Here is a 14990-nt window from a genome sequence, read left to right on the forward strand (position 1 = left end):
AATACTGAATAATTCCAGACCCACTAGATAATGGTGGGAAGAGCAGGCATCCTTTAAAATATTTTATATTTTCTATTACTTATGTAGCCATCTGTTTGAACCATACATAGGGAGATGGAAAATGAACATTTTCAGGATTTGCCTTCCTATTAGCAAATGGTGTTAGTATTTGACAAATATGACTGACTAGGACACATGGCCATTTAAACTCAGACCACTCCCTCCCCCCATATTTTATCAAATAGCAGCATTTTGCTTTTGTTTGTATGTGCACAGTCATTTCCCCACAATCTCATGACTGCCACAATTCCAGGGCTTTTTACTTATTTTGGTTATGCCCATTGTACAGTAAAACTCTGATAGTCTGGCATCCAACTATTCAGCACGCCCGATACTCCAGCATCAAAATGCCAAGTGCTCCTGACCAGCTGATTAAAAAGCCTGCTGCTCAGCACACGTGCTGCCTGTAACCAGACAGAGCATAAGGTTGGGGGGGAGTGGGATCTTATTACAGTATGGAGAAGAGTGTTTTGCTTCAGCGAAGAGGAAAGGGGAGGGAAGGAGAGGGGAAGGAGGATCAGGTTACAGCACAGAGGAGACTCGAAGAGGAAAGGGGAGGGAAGTGGGAGGGAGATTGTGTCCTGGCCAGCTGTTAAGCCCTGCAGCTGTACCAGACCTCCCGATTCTCCAGCAAATCTGATAATCCGGGACCACCTAGGTCCAAAAGGTGCCGGATTATCAGAAGTCTACTGTAGCGATACTTTGTCAGACTTCAGAGGATGCTGAGTCCATACCACGGAGGCATGGGTGAGCCGGGCAGCTGCCCAGGGCTGTAACCCATGGAGGGCGCCTGATGGCAGCTGTAAGGGGTGCGCAGTGCATGGCTCCCGCAGTGCCAGCCCCGCGGCGCTTGACAGCAGTGCCCTTGCCCCTACGGCTGCGGGGTCATGCACAGCCCGGCGCGTGCGCTAGCAGCGCTGGCCGAGCCGGGCTGGGCAGCGTATGCGCCGTGTGCCCTGGGGGCAGGCCCCATGGGCGGGCCTGTGCATGCACCCTGCGCCTGGGAGCGGCGCCGCATGCCCAGGCCCAGGGTGCCAAAAGGTCTCGGGCCAGCCCTGCATGGAGGGGAGATATGGGCTCATGATTTGAGCAACTTCTAGTGCAACTGTACAATTCAATATTATTTAAGTGCTGTTTAGAGTGTTATATTTTAGAAGCTGAGATTGTTATCAAATCACTGATCCAAGTTCAATGATTAATTTGTCTTTTTAGTGCCGCTATAGTCCATGCTTCCCTGGGGTGCTTTGTGTGAACATTGCCCCAGGCTTCCGATGTGAGGTCTGCCCTCCAGGATACATAGGCCAGGCAGTTCATGGGGTAGGAATCAACTCTGCCAAGAATAATAAGCAGGTAAGTGGCTTACATACGCTCCGCCATCTCCACTGAGAGAGACTAATTTGGTATTACTTTTTTGTTTTCCAAATACAGCTTAAAACAAAACTATCAAACATTCCAGTGTCTTGGGCAATCCTGTGGAGATTGTTGTGTTATCGAATAGATGGCTACTTTATTTTTTCCCTGACTTTAACAGCAAACCAATAGGTTAATGCAGGGTGATAGGAAGACAGGAGAAGGACTTAGCTAGTGAGAAACATCCTGTAGGATTTGATATGAAGCAACTGGTACCTGTGAGGGAAAGGGGTGCAGGGAGGGTCACCCATAGAGGTAAGGAGAGGCATGTCAAGGCACCTCATTTATCAATTAAAATTCTGGTGGGCACATGAAGGAGGTGTACTTCCTGAGTGCTACCATGAGTTACCTATGGATTTGATAGAAAATGCCAAACTTTCTGTAGGTCTCTCTGGTATCTTCTAATGGAGAATTATATTCTTTCTGTAAGGGTGTGTCTAAACTACACCCCTCTGCCGACAGATGAATGTAGATTAGGCACATCACTATTGCAAATGAAGTGGGGATTTAAATACGCCGTGCTTCATTTGAATAGAAATGGCCGCTGCTTTTTGCCAACACGGCACTTTGCCGGCAAAAAGCGGCAGTCTAGACAGGGATCGGTCGACAAGGAAAACCTTTTTTGACTGATCCATTATGCCTCGTGCAATGAGGTTTACAGGATTGGTTGGAAAAGGATTTCCTTGAAGACTAATCCCCGTCTAGACTGCCGCTTTTTGCCCGCAAAGTGCCGCGTTGGCAAAAAGCAGCAGCCATTTCTATTCAAATGAAGCGCGGGGTGTAGTTTAGACACACCCTAAATGTCTATAAGATGGACCACAAAAACCTACATTAATGTTAGCATCTTCCATAAAACTCCATAGACCAGATTCTGGGCTGAGTCCTGACTTGCACTCTAGTGACAGCTATAGCACCTGTGGTCACTTCAAGGTCAGGGGAGTCTTCAGTTGGCCAGATTGGCCAGGTTCATGGCTGCTTTGCATTCCTATAAGGACACAGCCCTATAGGATTTTAGTACAATTTCTATAGAACCCTACTGGTTGAGGTGCCATTAAATTCTGTAGGAGTTTCTCAGAAGGATCACAAGCCAACCAAAAAGCAACAGAGTGTATAAATGAAAAAAGTTAATTTGTTCTTCATGCTGTATGTAGTAATATGTTTTGTTACCTCACCAGTTATAGGAAGTTATTTAACAGGGCATTACAGTAGTTCAGGACAGATTCTATGATATTATTAATGACCATTTTGTTTGCAATTGTTAAGAGACTGTCTACTCTTCCATCACAGATAAAACATAAAATAAGTTGTTGTTTTTTTAAATAAATTCCATTATATTCATAGCAGCAAATTAGATTTCTTCTGAGATTGAGCTATGCTGTGGAAGGGAAGAAAGGCACGATCTCAGAAGCAGTGTCAGAAGGCATTATGCCTACACAAGCCCTATTCACTCTTCTTTGTAATTAAATTGACTCTAAAAATATCAGCTGTACTAGACAACTTACCCAGCATTGCACTGGTCTGGAGCTGGAGGAGGAGGGGCTGGCCCAGGAGGGTGGGGAAAGGCTGTGAAGGCCACCTGCCTGCTTCTCCCTGGGGCCAGCTTGGTGGCAGGGGCTGCGGGGCCACATCGGCAGCTGCTCCCTGGGGGCAGTCCAGGGCAGTGGGGGCTGTGTGGACATAATGGCCCAGGAGCAGCCCAGATGGTGGGAGCTATGCTGCCGGCCCATGTCTGCTCCCCAGGGTTGGGGCAGTTGCTGTCCCTTTTGGGCATTCGTGAGTATAATTGTTTCACATCAAATGGAAAGGGAGCAGTGTGATAGGCAGGACAGTCGCATTCCAGGCACATCCCATTGTCCTGGCACAACCAAACCCTGACCCTGCTTTAAGTTCTGATCAGAGGAAGCCGCATACCAAATTTGGTGGTCCTAGCTTTTACCATTTAGGAGGAATTCTTGAATAAATGGACTCACGGACAGATGAGGACACATAGAGGGACAGACACGCAAACTCTCTAAAATTATATAACAGATTAAACCAAACAATAACAGAGTTAGCCCTCACAACTTCTTCTATCTGGTAGAGAAATATCATTGTCCCCATCTCACAGACTGGGAATGATGGCACAGAGAGGCTAGGTTATTTTTCTGCAGTCCCATAGGAAATCTGTGATGGACGTGAATCCAGGTCTCCTGGGTCACAGGCCAGTATTCTAATCCCTGGATCTTCCTTCCACCATTTTTTGTATTTAGATTGAATGCCATATTTAAAATACTTGTTCATTTTTCCAAAGCCTTTGATGGTCAGTGGATGATTTCCCTTAACACTTGGCTCTAAGGTTCACTAGCATTTTATTATAGGCTTTTTTTTTGCTGTATTAGGTCTGCTTGGATTTTGATGAATGTAACAATGGCCAAAATGGAGGTTGTGTTCCAAATTCCCAGTGTATAAACACCATGGTGAGTGTCCTTTCATTTACTGTTTTCAAAACTGACCATTTACATCTGGCTGTGATTTGGATCTTTGGTTCCAGCTTGGGATCACTTCTATATTGTATCTTTTAGTTCTCTCTAAGCTAACGAAAAGATCCCTATCTCTTTCCTAAAAGGTAAAACAACCAGTGCTTAGTGAACAAATAGCATGGATACATGAACTCCATCCCGTCCTCATCACTCAGCAGTGACAGCAGTCTTCCCTTCATCCCCTGCAGTTGCAGGGAGTCCTGGCAATTGTATGGGGTTTTGTGATGGGTCATCCTCTGAAGAGATACATATATTCATTCCCTGCTGGGAGTAGCTACAATAAGACTGGGACACAGGCCTTGTGCCTGTTGGTAGAGGCAATCTCCCCGTCTTTCTCTCTCTTGCCATAGTATGTAGCAGAAGTCAGAGCAGAAGAAGAATGATACTTCTACTGCCATATTAGAGTGAGCACAATGGAACTAAAAGTGGAATGAAAGGACTGAAAGGCTGAGAAAAGGAGTGGAAGCCTGTTTTAATGCACCTTGGATCTTTCACTCCAGTGCACCCTACCGGTAACTGCAGTTTCACTGAGAGATGGTCTGCTGTGTAGAGTAAGGTAGTATACTCACACAAAAAGAATAAGAGAGAATCCACACATTTAAAAATTTAAATTCACAGAGCACTTATAGTGATATCAAACTGCAAAGCTCTGGGTGAAGTTCTTTTCTTACCACACCTCTTGCTCCTGATGAATACCTTTCTCTTTGTTAACATCTACTGCATTTCTATCGGATGCATCTTTTGTCTTCTTACTGGAGCAGGTATTTTCTACAGATCTTCAACCCTTTTTCATGCAGTCTTTAGAGAGGCACATGGGGTTCTGGGCCAGCCAATTCTTGAACAGATCATCAATGGAACAGGTTGTCTACCCTGCCTCCAGTCAGTAGCACCTAGGTCAGGAAAAGCTGTTTTAAAGGTTAACAGGGGTGCCCAAGCTCTGGTTAACAGGCTATATAAAGCCTACGAGAGCATTAGGCTCACAGCCTGCTTCACCACAATATACTAAGGGCTGATTCATTCACATTTTGTCTACATCAAGTGTGAACTAAAATGATGTAAACAATTTTGTAATTGTGTTGTTTCTATGTATGGGATTATCTGTCTAAATACATTTGAAACAAACGTATACATCAATATATACATCAATATTTTAAATCTTATTCAATTCTGTAGAATCTGTTTGGCCTACACCAGCTTGTGCTTACATTTATGTGGCCCTCCTGTGAAAGAAGGCTCTCTCTCTGGGCCACTGAACTTATTTGGAGCCATGACAGTTCAGAATGCATTGTGAAAATCCAAAGTAAATAATGGATTTCAGGAGTTGTGGGCCTGGGTGAACTGAACCCATTGGCTTGAATTAAAGGGGGAAAGAATGGCTGGATTTCCTTCAGCCTTAAGCATGTGCAGATTTCAGCTAGCTGCCATTTTCTAAACTACCACTCATTATTTGATTTGTGCAGTTCTCCATCTATCTCCGTTTGCAAACTATGTGGCCTATTGCCATTAATTCAGACAGTGAAAATCTTAAACAAATCCAGACAAAACCCATATACTTCCTGGTCTAGACAAAATACTCCATCTGTCGATTATGAATATACTTTTCCAATCTACCTTCGCTTGACTTTGCGCGTCTCCTCAAACCTCATAGGCATGCCCCTTAGTGAGCTACAGCGTGTGTGTGTGTGTGTGTGTGTGTGTGTGTGTGTGTGTGTGAGAGTGAGTGAGTGAGTGAGAGAGAGATCACCATGACTTGCAGAATGCATTTGTGTGCGTGATCACGGTGGCCTGCAGTGTGTGCGCGTGCGTGTGTGTGATCATGGAGGCCCAGAGAGAGAGAGTATATAACAAAATAATTTTACTAATCACTGTTTCCACTCAAATTTTTCATTAACCTCTCTTATGCACATTCATTGCATGACTATTTTGAACTCCTTTATATTTTAAAAAATGACAGTCCACATTTACAAAAAAAAAAAAAAAAAAAACCACTTCTTGCCCCAGAAATTCCTGCATATAGGCCTGTATTGATTATGGTGGGTTTTACCTCATATTTCATTGGCTTGTTCACAAGACAGCAAAAGATGAAAAATAACTAAGCATGAGCAACAGGGAGCTCAGGTCTAAATGAAGCTCCTGTATGGAATACCTGCCATCACCAGCAAAGGCATTAACTGCAACTCCCTTGCTTGGAATCTCTGGGCTTGTTTACATAAGAAAGTCACAGAGGTGTAGTGTACAGTGATATTTTAAGATGATTTACTGAAACCTGTGCAAAAGGCCGTGTAGACTCCTATGTCAGTTTAAACAAGGTTCATTTTGATATGTCAAATCCTAGGCCTTGTCAATACACAGAAGTTGTATCAGTTTAGCTTAAATAATTTAAAAACTGATTTAGCCAGAGCATACTTTTGGGTGGCTATACTTATTTCATCTTAGGAGCAGCTAGTTTCAGTTTAGCTTAAACTCGTTCCCAATTAAGTTAAACTAAATCAAACCTAGACAGATTTATACCAAAATAAGAGTGTCCACACATACTTTGCACTGGTTAAATTGATATAGTTAAACTGGAGTAATCTGTTTGTAGACATGAATCCAGCAAAGAATGAACAGACATGGAAATTGTAATACCCTGTTTTGCCTTAAAGATGATTCAGCCTTCCTCCTGAGCAGGTTTTAGGGACATTCATTGGGTAATGTAGAGAAGTTTGCATTGCTGCAGGTATTCTACCTTTTCTCAGGATAAATAGGAAACTTCAGTTCCTCCACAACTGTCAGTCTCTCATGTTTGACAGCACTAAGTGCACATGAAAAGGGTCTGTTCACAAAAGAATTAGCAAAAAGTCTCAGTGAACACGAAACTTAACCTTCACATCACAAATGAACAGCGTGAGGCAACTCATAGACACACTGTTGATGAAAGAGGATTGCTTAATGCAAAGCAGTGAAACTCAGACATACAATTGATTGTCCTTACAGGGTTCTTACCGCTGTGGCCCATGCAAACCTGGTTACATTGGAGACCAGGCTAAAGGATGCAAGGCAGAGAAAAGCTGCAGAAATCGAGCCTTGAACCCATGCAGTGTCTACGCACAATGTATTGAAGAGAGACGTGGAGAGATTTCATGTACTGTAAGTTGGTGATACACTATATTTTAGGTCACTCCAGAACAAACTAGAAAAAAACAGTCCTCCCGAGGCAATGAGCAGTATGTTTTCAGACGAGTGTACACTTTGATCAGTACAAAAATGCATTTGTAAGTAGAGGGTAACACACTCATTTAGCCCAGTTACAGACAGTTCGGTTGTGTCCAGATAGTCTTCCCCCTGACCTCATAGACATGGTATGTCTATGTGGTACCCACATCTGGGCGGCTACATTTCCCATGCTGCCTAGCAGCATTTACATGATTGCATTCTGGAAAGTTTGCCCTACTATCTGAGTACTGTGCTGTACTGTCTCAGCAGAAAAGCATGCCAAATATCAATGTGCACAGAGCAAGCAGCAGCATCTTGTGGATCTTCAGGTATGTTCTTCTGCTCAGAGAATTGGAAGGAAGGTTTTCTGGCTACATAGGTGTGATTATGGGCTCCTTTCTCCGTAACAAGATAATAGTATTCTGACCACATTATTTGAAGACTGAACATATTAGATTAGATCTCTGGCAACGGTAACACATAGTTGGTTGCTATAGTTATTAGTGATGCTATGTATGAGCACAGACTACACCACTAACCAGGTACAAACTCAATCAGATGTTTTAAGTGTAGCTGGAGTCTTAAATACAGTGGGACTAATAGCTGCAGCTTTGTATGGGCAGACTTTTAAGTGAAGATTTATTTGATTTTGCCACAAGGAAGCCTAATATGAAGGAATTCATATGGCAGGAACAGCAGTTCCTCCACTGTTTCTAAAAGCATAAAATCATCACAATCAATACCTACTGTATTGATTAAAGATTTGTATTGTTCTTCTCTATGGTTTATTTAAAAGATTATAAGGGGAGTTTCCTACTTTTGTAATGAAAGTGTTGTATAGATTTATTTACCTAAGAGAATTTCTCTTTTGGTATGATAGTGCCAGATAGTGAAGGAGTCATTTAAATTTGGTGTTGGTTAAAATAATCTGAAATTCCAAAAGACTGTTCCCTGTTATGGCAAATATTTTTAATTCTAACCTTATTTGTCCTTGTTTAAAGAGATATAGTAGAAGGAATCAGGTGTCTGGAGATTCACTGCAGCAGAGCTCAATTCTATGTCTTTAAAAATAAATGTCATATGTATTGGCAAAGTCTCTAGAACACTGCAATATTTCAGAGCTGCTTTCTGTAGCATGGGTTTATAAATTCTGTGTCAATAGAGATTACTAATCTGCTTGTGTCGACCAATGGGATACAGCCACTTTCAATTATCTTTGTGAAATAACCTGGTGGTTTTATCCATATTCTTTATGGATAAGTTTCAACACCCCCAAAACACCACCATAACTGAAATTTACCTGGCTTGCTAGCTGGCATTCTGAGTAGAGAGGCCAAAGACATAGTTCACTTATGGACTTTACTGTCCTTTCTACCCCTGGAAGTAGCAACTCTAAACCAAGATTGAAATGCATCTGTGCAGCAGGAGGAGGAAGCTATCCCTGATAGAGTGTGACCAGAAGGTTCCTCACCTAACCTCAGTCTTTGCAGCTCCTCTTCTTGGAAGCAACAGACTGATCCTGCACCCTGAATTTGAATACCACTCAGGGTTCCCTCTAACATTTTCTATCCTTGGGCAGGTTAAATTTTCTTTTAGGCAGGTTGAAATGTCTTATGTGCACCACCAATATTGAGGCAATGTATGTGTGCGTGCACCACCAATACAAACAAAACAAATGCACACAATTTTAAGCAGTCCATATGTGTGGAAGAAAATGTATTAAAACAAGGGATATTTAACATGGATCAATGCATATGATATTCAATATGAAATTAAATAAAAAAGAAAATTAACATTACACTTGGAGTACACATATCAACCTAACAGTTCAAGCTAGTACTAGCTACTTCTGACTCATAAGAGCCAGAATTCATATAGCAAAGATCAGGCCTTAATGTAATACAATATACTATGTATTAATTAGTAACAGATTTTTTTTTTAAATCATTAAGTTCAGAGTTTTAGATATCTGCAGCACTCCATAAACATTCTGTTAAAGGCATCTTTTTCGTTCTTATCTTAAGCTATTAACACCTTATGGAAACTTTGTTTGAAATACAATCATGCAAATGTCTTGGCACATACACTTCCCTTGCAGCCTGCCCCCTGCCCTCAACCCAGTCAGACAGAGAGGACTACAGCTAGTCAGACACCCCAAACAAACTGCCCCACCTCACTGCACAGATGCCAGCATCCACCCACCCACCCTCTCTTTCCCCAACCTACCCAATGCAGTCAGCCTCTTGTCTCCCTCCTCCTTCCCAGGAGGCTTGAGAATGCTGAGTGTCTGCCTCTCTCTCCTCTTGCAGAGGGAGCTCTAAACTCCCCTCTGACTCCTCAGCCAATTAATTAATTACTTTCTCCCTTCCTCCCCAGCCACTAATTGTCTCCTTAACTCTGGTCATCTGAAGAAGTGAGCTGTGCCCACGAAAGCTCATGATACCATCTACATGTTTTGTTAGTCTGTAAAGTGCTACCAGACCATTTGGTTTTTTTCCCCCTTTTTATGGGCTTTCTGAGCTCTTCAATTCAAACAGGCAGCTAGCTCCCTTTAGCTGCTTGCTCAGTGAGCCACTCCTCCCCCTGCAAATCAGCTGAGCTCGCTGCCTGTGCGGGACCTTTGAACTTCTGAGTGGGGCTCAGAAAACTGCTGCGTGAGCACACAGATGCTCAGCTTGAATACCATATATGCTCTGTAATTTTCTTCTGGGATCTGAAGCTAATTCAGACATTTTTCCTGATAGTGCTTCTGCTGTCACCTTCCTTTCTGTACTTCTACATGCATCTCATTTTTAAGTACATTTCAAAGGAAAACTGGGATATTTAAAATCCATACAGCCGGTCCCCGAGTTACAAATGCATCCATTTACCACCGTTCATATTTATGACCAACCTCCTCTACAGCCGGAACCTGAGTTATGAACAGAATCCGCACTTACGAACAGCACAGCCGCACGTCAGTGAATGTAATCCAACTTACAAACACATTGAGTGCTTGGAACATAACTCGTTCGTAAGTCGGGGACCGGCTGTATCTGTAACAGAGATTTCCAGATATTGGGGCTGTGGACAGTCAGGAGAGGTCTGAAGTCCCCATGCAATTTTACCCAGACACTTGTGTCTGCATTTTCAGCAGTTGCATCCACAAACTAGATATTTTTGAGAACTGATAGCATTTGGATGCTTCAACATTCATATGAAGAAATGCTCAATTTGCAAGAGTAAAAAAAGAAATGTGAAAAATACATCATTGAGATTTCAGACTTCTTTCTGAAAGTCTGACCCTCAGAATATATTTTATCTTTCTTTTTCCAGTGAATTTGCATTTTGTTGCCTTTCAGGGAGACTGTCAACCTATGCTTTACCTCAGATCACTAAGGCTTATATTTTCAAAATCAATCACTAATTTGGATGGCCACCTTGAAACACTGAGGATCTGAGCCTCCACAGGAATCATTTGGAGTTGTGGTTACTCAGCATGTCAGAAAAATCAGGCTTTACATGTCTGCAGCTGGCCATCCAAAATTAATAGATACATTTTAAGTTTGGAACTAAATTGACCCCTACCTCAACAGAGAGTGTTGAACGTGCACTGTATATTGAACCTTTTGTAAAGCAAGCCTAAGGCCCCATCCTAAGCAATGCTGTACATGTCTGCAATTGTTTAGTGTTTCTATAACAGTGTTTTCATTTATAGTGTGGCATTGGTTGGGCTGGTGACGGTTATATCTGTGGAAAGGACATAGATATTGATGGCTATCCTGATGAAAAACTTTCATGTGCTGCAGATAGCTGCAGAAAGGTAGGAAGCTCTTCATTTTTAATCATCCAGGGGAGTGATAGTAGGGGGCATGGAAAGGTCATGGGCGGGGGGAACACTACAAACAGGAAGCACATTTTCAAGTTTTATTTAAAATATATGCCATTAAGAAACTTTTCAGGTAAATAGTAAAGAAAGTCAGTCAGGCCCCAGGAGAGAGAATTCGATTCATCTTGTAGAATGCTGGTCATATCTCTTGGGTTTATTTTTTGCATAGGACAACTGCAGATTTGTTCCAAATTCAGGACAAGAAGATGCAGATGGTGATGGGATTGGAGATGCTTGTGATGAGGATGCTGATGGAGATGGAATTCCTAATGAACAGGTACTGTACACAGATTTAGAACAAGGTTCAGATTTAGGATTTCTTGCAAATCGGATGAACTAAAGTTGGTGAAAGGTGGGATGTTTCTAAACCTAATACAGGACCATTTTTCTTGGCACATGTCCCATTGCCCTCACTATTTTTAGCCACCCCAACACAATAGCACTTTCTGTAATGCACTCATTTTCATTTATATGAGGCTCACATCAAAGCCCTGAAAAAAAAAATCACACTGACACACAACTTTATCTCCAACCTACCAATGCAAGACTGAAGGGAAAAACAACTGAGGTGAGTTGGAAGTATTTCAAAGGGACGTTGTTAAGGGCCCAAAAGCAAACAATTCCGCTGTGTAGGAAAGACAGAAGATATAGCAAAAGACCAGCTTGGCTTAACAAGGAGATCTTGCATGATCTCAAAATAAAAAAGGAGTCATATAAAAAATGGAAACTAGGACAAATAACAAAGGATGAATATAGGCAAGCAACACGGGAATGCAGGGGCAAGATTAGAAAGGCAAAGGCACAAAATGAGATCAAACTAGCTACAGGCATAAAGGGAAACAAGACGACCTTTTATAAATACATTAAAAGCAAGAGGAAGACCAAGGACAGGGTAGGCCCACTGCTTAGTGAGGAGGGAGAAGCAGTAACAGGAAACTTGGAAATGGCAGAGATGCTCAGTGACTTCTGTGTTTCGGTCTTCACCGAGAAGTCTGGAGGTGTGCCTAACGTAATGAATACAAGCAGAGAGAGGGTAAGTTTAGAAGATAGGATACACAAAGAACAAGTTAAAAATCACTTAGGAAAGTTAGATGTCAGCAAGTCACCAGGTCCTGATGAAATGCATCCCAGGATACTCAAGGAGCTGATAGAGGAGGTATCTGAGCCTTTAGCTATGATTTTTGAAAAATCATGGCAGACAGGGGAGATTCCAGAAGACTGGAAAAGGGCAAATATTGTGCCCATCTATAAAAAGGGGAATAAGAACAACCCAGGAAACTACAGACAGGTCAGTTTAACGTCTGTCCCAGGGAAGATAATGGAGCAGGTAATTAAGGAAATCCTATGCAAACACTTGGAAGGTAATAAAGTGATAGGGAATAGCCAGCATGGGTTTGTGAAGAACAAGTCATGCCAAACTAATCTGATAGCTTTCTTTGATAGGATAACGAGCCTTGTGGATAAGGGAGAAGCGGTGGATGTCATATACCTAGACTTTAGTAAGGCATTTGATACGGTCTCGCATGATATTCTTATTGATAAACTAGACAAATATAACTTAGATAGGGCCACGATAAGGTGGGTGCATAATTGGCTGGATAACCGTAGTCAGAGAGTTGTTGTTAACGGTGCTAAATCCTGCTGGAAAGGGATAACAAGTGGAGTTCCGCAAGGGTCTGTTTTGGGACCCGTACTGTTCAATATCTTCATCAATGATGTAGATATTGGGATAGAGAGTACGCTTATTAAGTTTGCAGATGGCACCAAACTGGGTGGGGTTGCAACTTCTTTGGAGGATAGGGACATAATTCAAAATGACCTTAGCAAGTTAGAGAAATGGTCAGAGGTAAACAGGATGAGGTTTAATAAAGAGAAATGCAAAGTGCTCCACTTAGGAAGGAACAATCAGTTCCATACATAGAAGATGGGAAGCGACTGTCTAGGAAGGAGCATGGCAGAAAGGGATCTAGGGGTCATAGTGGACCACAAGTTGAATATGAGTCAACAGTGTGATGCTGTTGCAAAAAAAGCAAATATGATTCTAGGTTGTATCAACAGGTGTGTTGTAAACAAAACTCGTGAAGTCATTCTGCCGCTCTACTCTGCACTAGTTAGGCCTCAGCTGGAGTACTGTGTCCAGTTCTGGGCGCCACATTTCAAGAAAGATGTGGAGAAATTGGAAAGGGTACAGAGAAGAGCGACAAGAATGATTAAAGGCCTAGAGAACATGACCTATGAAGCCAGGCTTCATGAACTGGGCTTGTTTAGTTTGGAAAAAAGAAGATTAAGGGGGGACATGATAGCAGTTTTCAAATATCTAAAAGGGTGTCACAAGGAGGAAGGCGAAAATTTGTTCCTCTTGGTTTCTGAGGACAGGACAAGGAGTAATGGGCTTAAAGTGCAGCAGGGGAGGTTTAGATTGGACATTAGGAAAAAATTCCTAACTGTCAGGGTGGTCAAATATTGGAATAAATTGCCAAGGGAGGTGGTGGAATCTCCCTCTCTGGGGATATTTAAGAACAGGTTAGATAGACATCTGTCAGGGATGGTGTAGACGGAGCTTGGTCCTGCCTTGAGGGCGGGGGGCTGGACTCGATGACCCCTTGAGGTCCCTTCCAGTCCTATTATTCTATGATTCTATGAAGCTTAGATTCTGTAGTATGCATCCAATGGCAGTGTCATGGGGTTCACCACTCACTGTTTGTCTGGTGCCTCCTCCTGGTTGCTCTGGGGATTAGTTTACATGATCTACCCCCATTCTTGTGGTTGTATGCCCTCACTTTGTCTTTCCTTGTAGTATGCAGCCCCCTCTCTCACTTCAGGGTCATCTTCACGCGTCAGCTCAGTGAGCATTCCCCCCTTTCAGGATATAGTCCTCCAAAGTCTCTGCCACTCCCACAGTTACCTCAGCAGCTTTCTTGTTCACTTCCCCAGTGGTGCATGAGGGAACTCAGGCCTGCCCTCTATACTGGGTTCCAGTCCAGGGAGCCTCAATCTAGCAGTTCTGTGCTTTCCTCTCCCAGCCCTAACTATTCCTTCCCTGGACTACTACTTAAAGCTCTTTGGTTCCCCTTCTTGCTCTGGGTGTACCAACTCTAAACACTCCTCTCTCTTCTCAGGGAGTGAGAACCCTTTCTTAGGGAGCACACCTGTCTGCTGCCAGCTTCCTGGCTTTATAGGCCCCACTTGTTCCTACACAGCTGAACCTCCTTGCTGTCAGCTGCTTGGCTCTTCCTTCAGGTGCAGCCTGTGAAATTTATAAGGTTACCTGGCTAGCTTAACCCCATCCAGGCTTGTGTGGGATTGACATCACATCACAGGCAGATATATTAACAAATTCAATTACATTAAAAACTAACAAATCAATTTCAAATGCATGCCTCAGATTGTTACAGCAAAATAATTTTCAATTCTCAAAAAACCTAGGAATTTATTTGCTAGATGGAACAGCAATAAAATTAGTCTCATCCCCAAAAACGAACTTAGAAGCCCATTTAATAATTATTATAGTTCAAATAATTAACAGTTCAGTTTGTAAATTCAGTCTTTACATAGGCCTAATCCAAAGTCACAGCAGTCAACACAAGCCTTTCCAATGATTTCAAAGGACTTTGGGTCTGGCCAGGTACTCAGAATCAGTTTGGGAAGATTCACTGAGTTATTGGTGCATAACAGAAAATGTAATTCCTGCTTTAAATGAAAAACTGAATGTAGCTCTAACTATGGAACTGCTTTGGCACCATCACAGTATTGAGCCTCCATGAACCTGTAGCTACTGCAAACTAGCTTAGGGACCTACTGTTCTGTGCATCTGTGGGTGGAGGATGAGAACTCAAGTGTTCAGGAGGGATGTTCAAAAGAGGAAAGAGACATCTCCATTATATTGCCATTATAGACCCTCCTTATAGGCCTTCCAGAATTAATACCAGATTAAAAAA

At 42.5% G+C, this 14990-nt stretch overlaps 1 protein-coding gene across 1 annotated transcript in view; it reads left to right on the forward strand.

The window, feature by feature from the left end:
* The window catches only part of THBS4 (thrombospondin 4), a 68044-nt gene that overhangs the window by 37420 nt on the left and 15634 nt on the right, over positions 1–14990 (forward strand). The window contains exons 8-12 of the mRNA XM_006119153.5: positions 1273–1410; positions 3849–3926; positions 6966–7118; positions 10882–10986; positions 11222–11329. Of these exons, the coding sequence (XP_006119215.2) occupies positions 1273–1410; positions 3849–3926; positions 6966–7118; positions 10882–10986; positions 11222–11329 (582 nt within the window). The remainder of the gene's footprint in view (positions 1–1272; positions 1411–3848; positions 3927–6965; positions 7119–10881; positions 10987–11221; positions 11330–14990) is intronic.

Source organism: Pelodiscus sinensis, chromosome 6 (genome assembly GCF_052426305.1).
Source record: "Pelodiscus sinensis isolate ZL-2025 chromosome 6, ASM5242630v1, whole genome shotgun sequence".
NCBI classification, from domain to species: Eukaryota; Metazoa; Chordata; order Testudines; family Trionychidae; genus Pelodiscus; species Pelodiscus sinensis.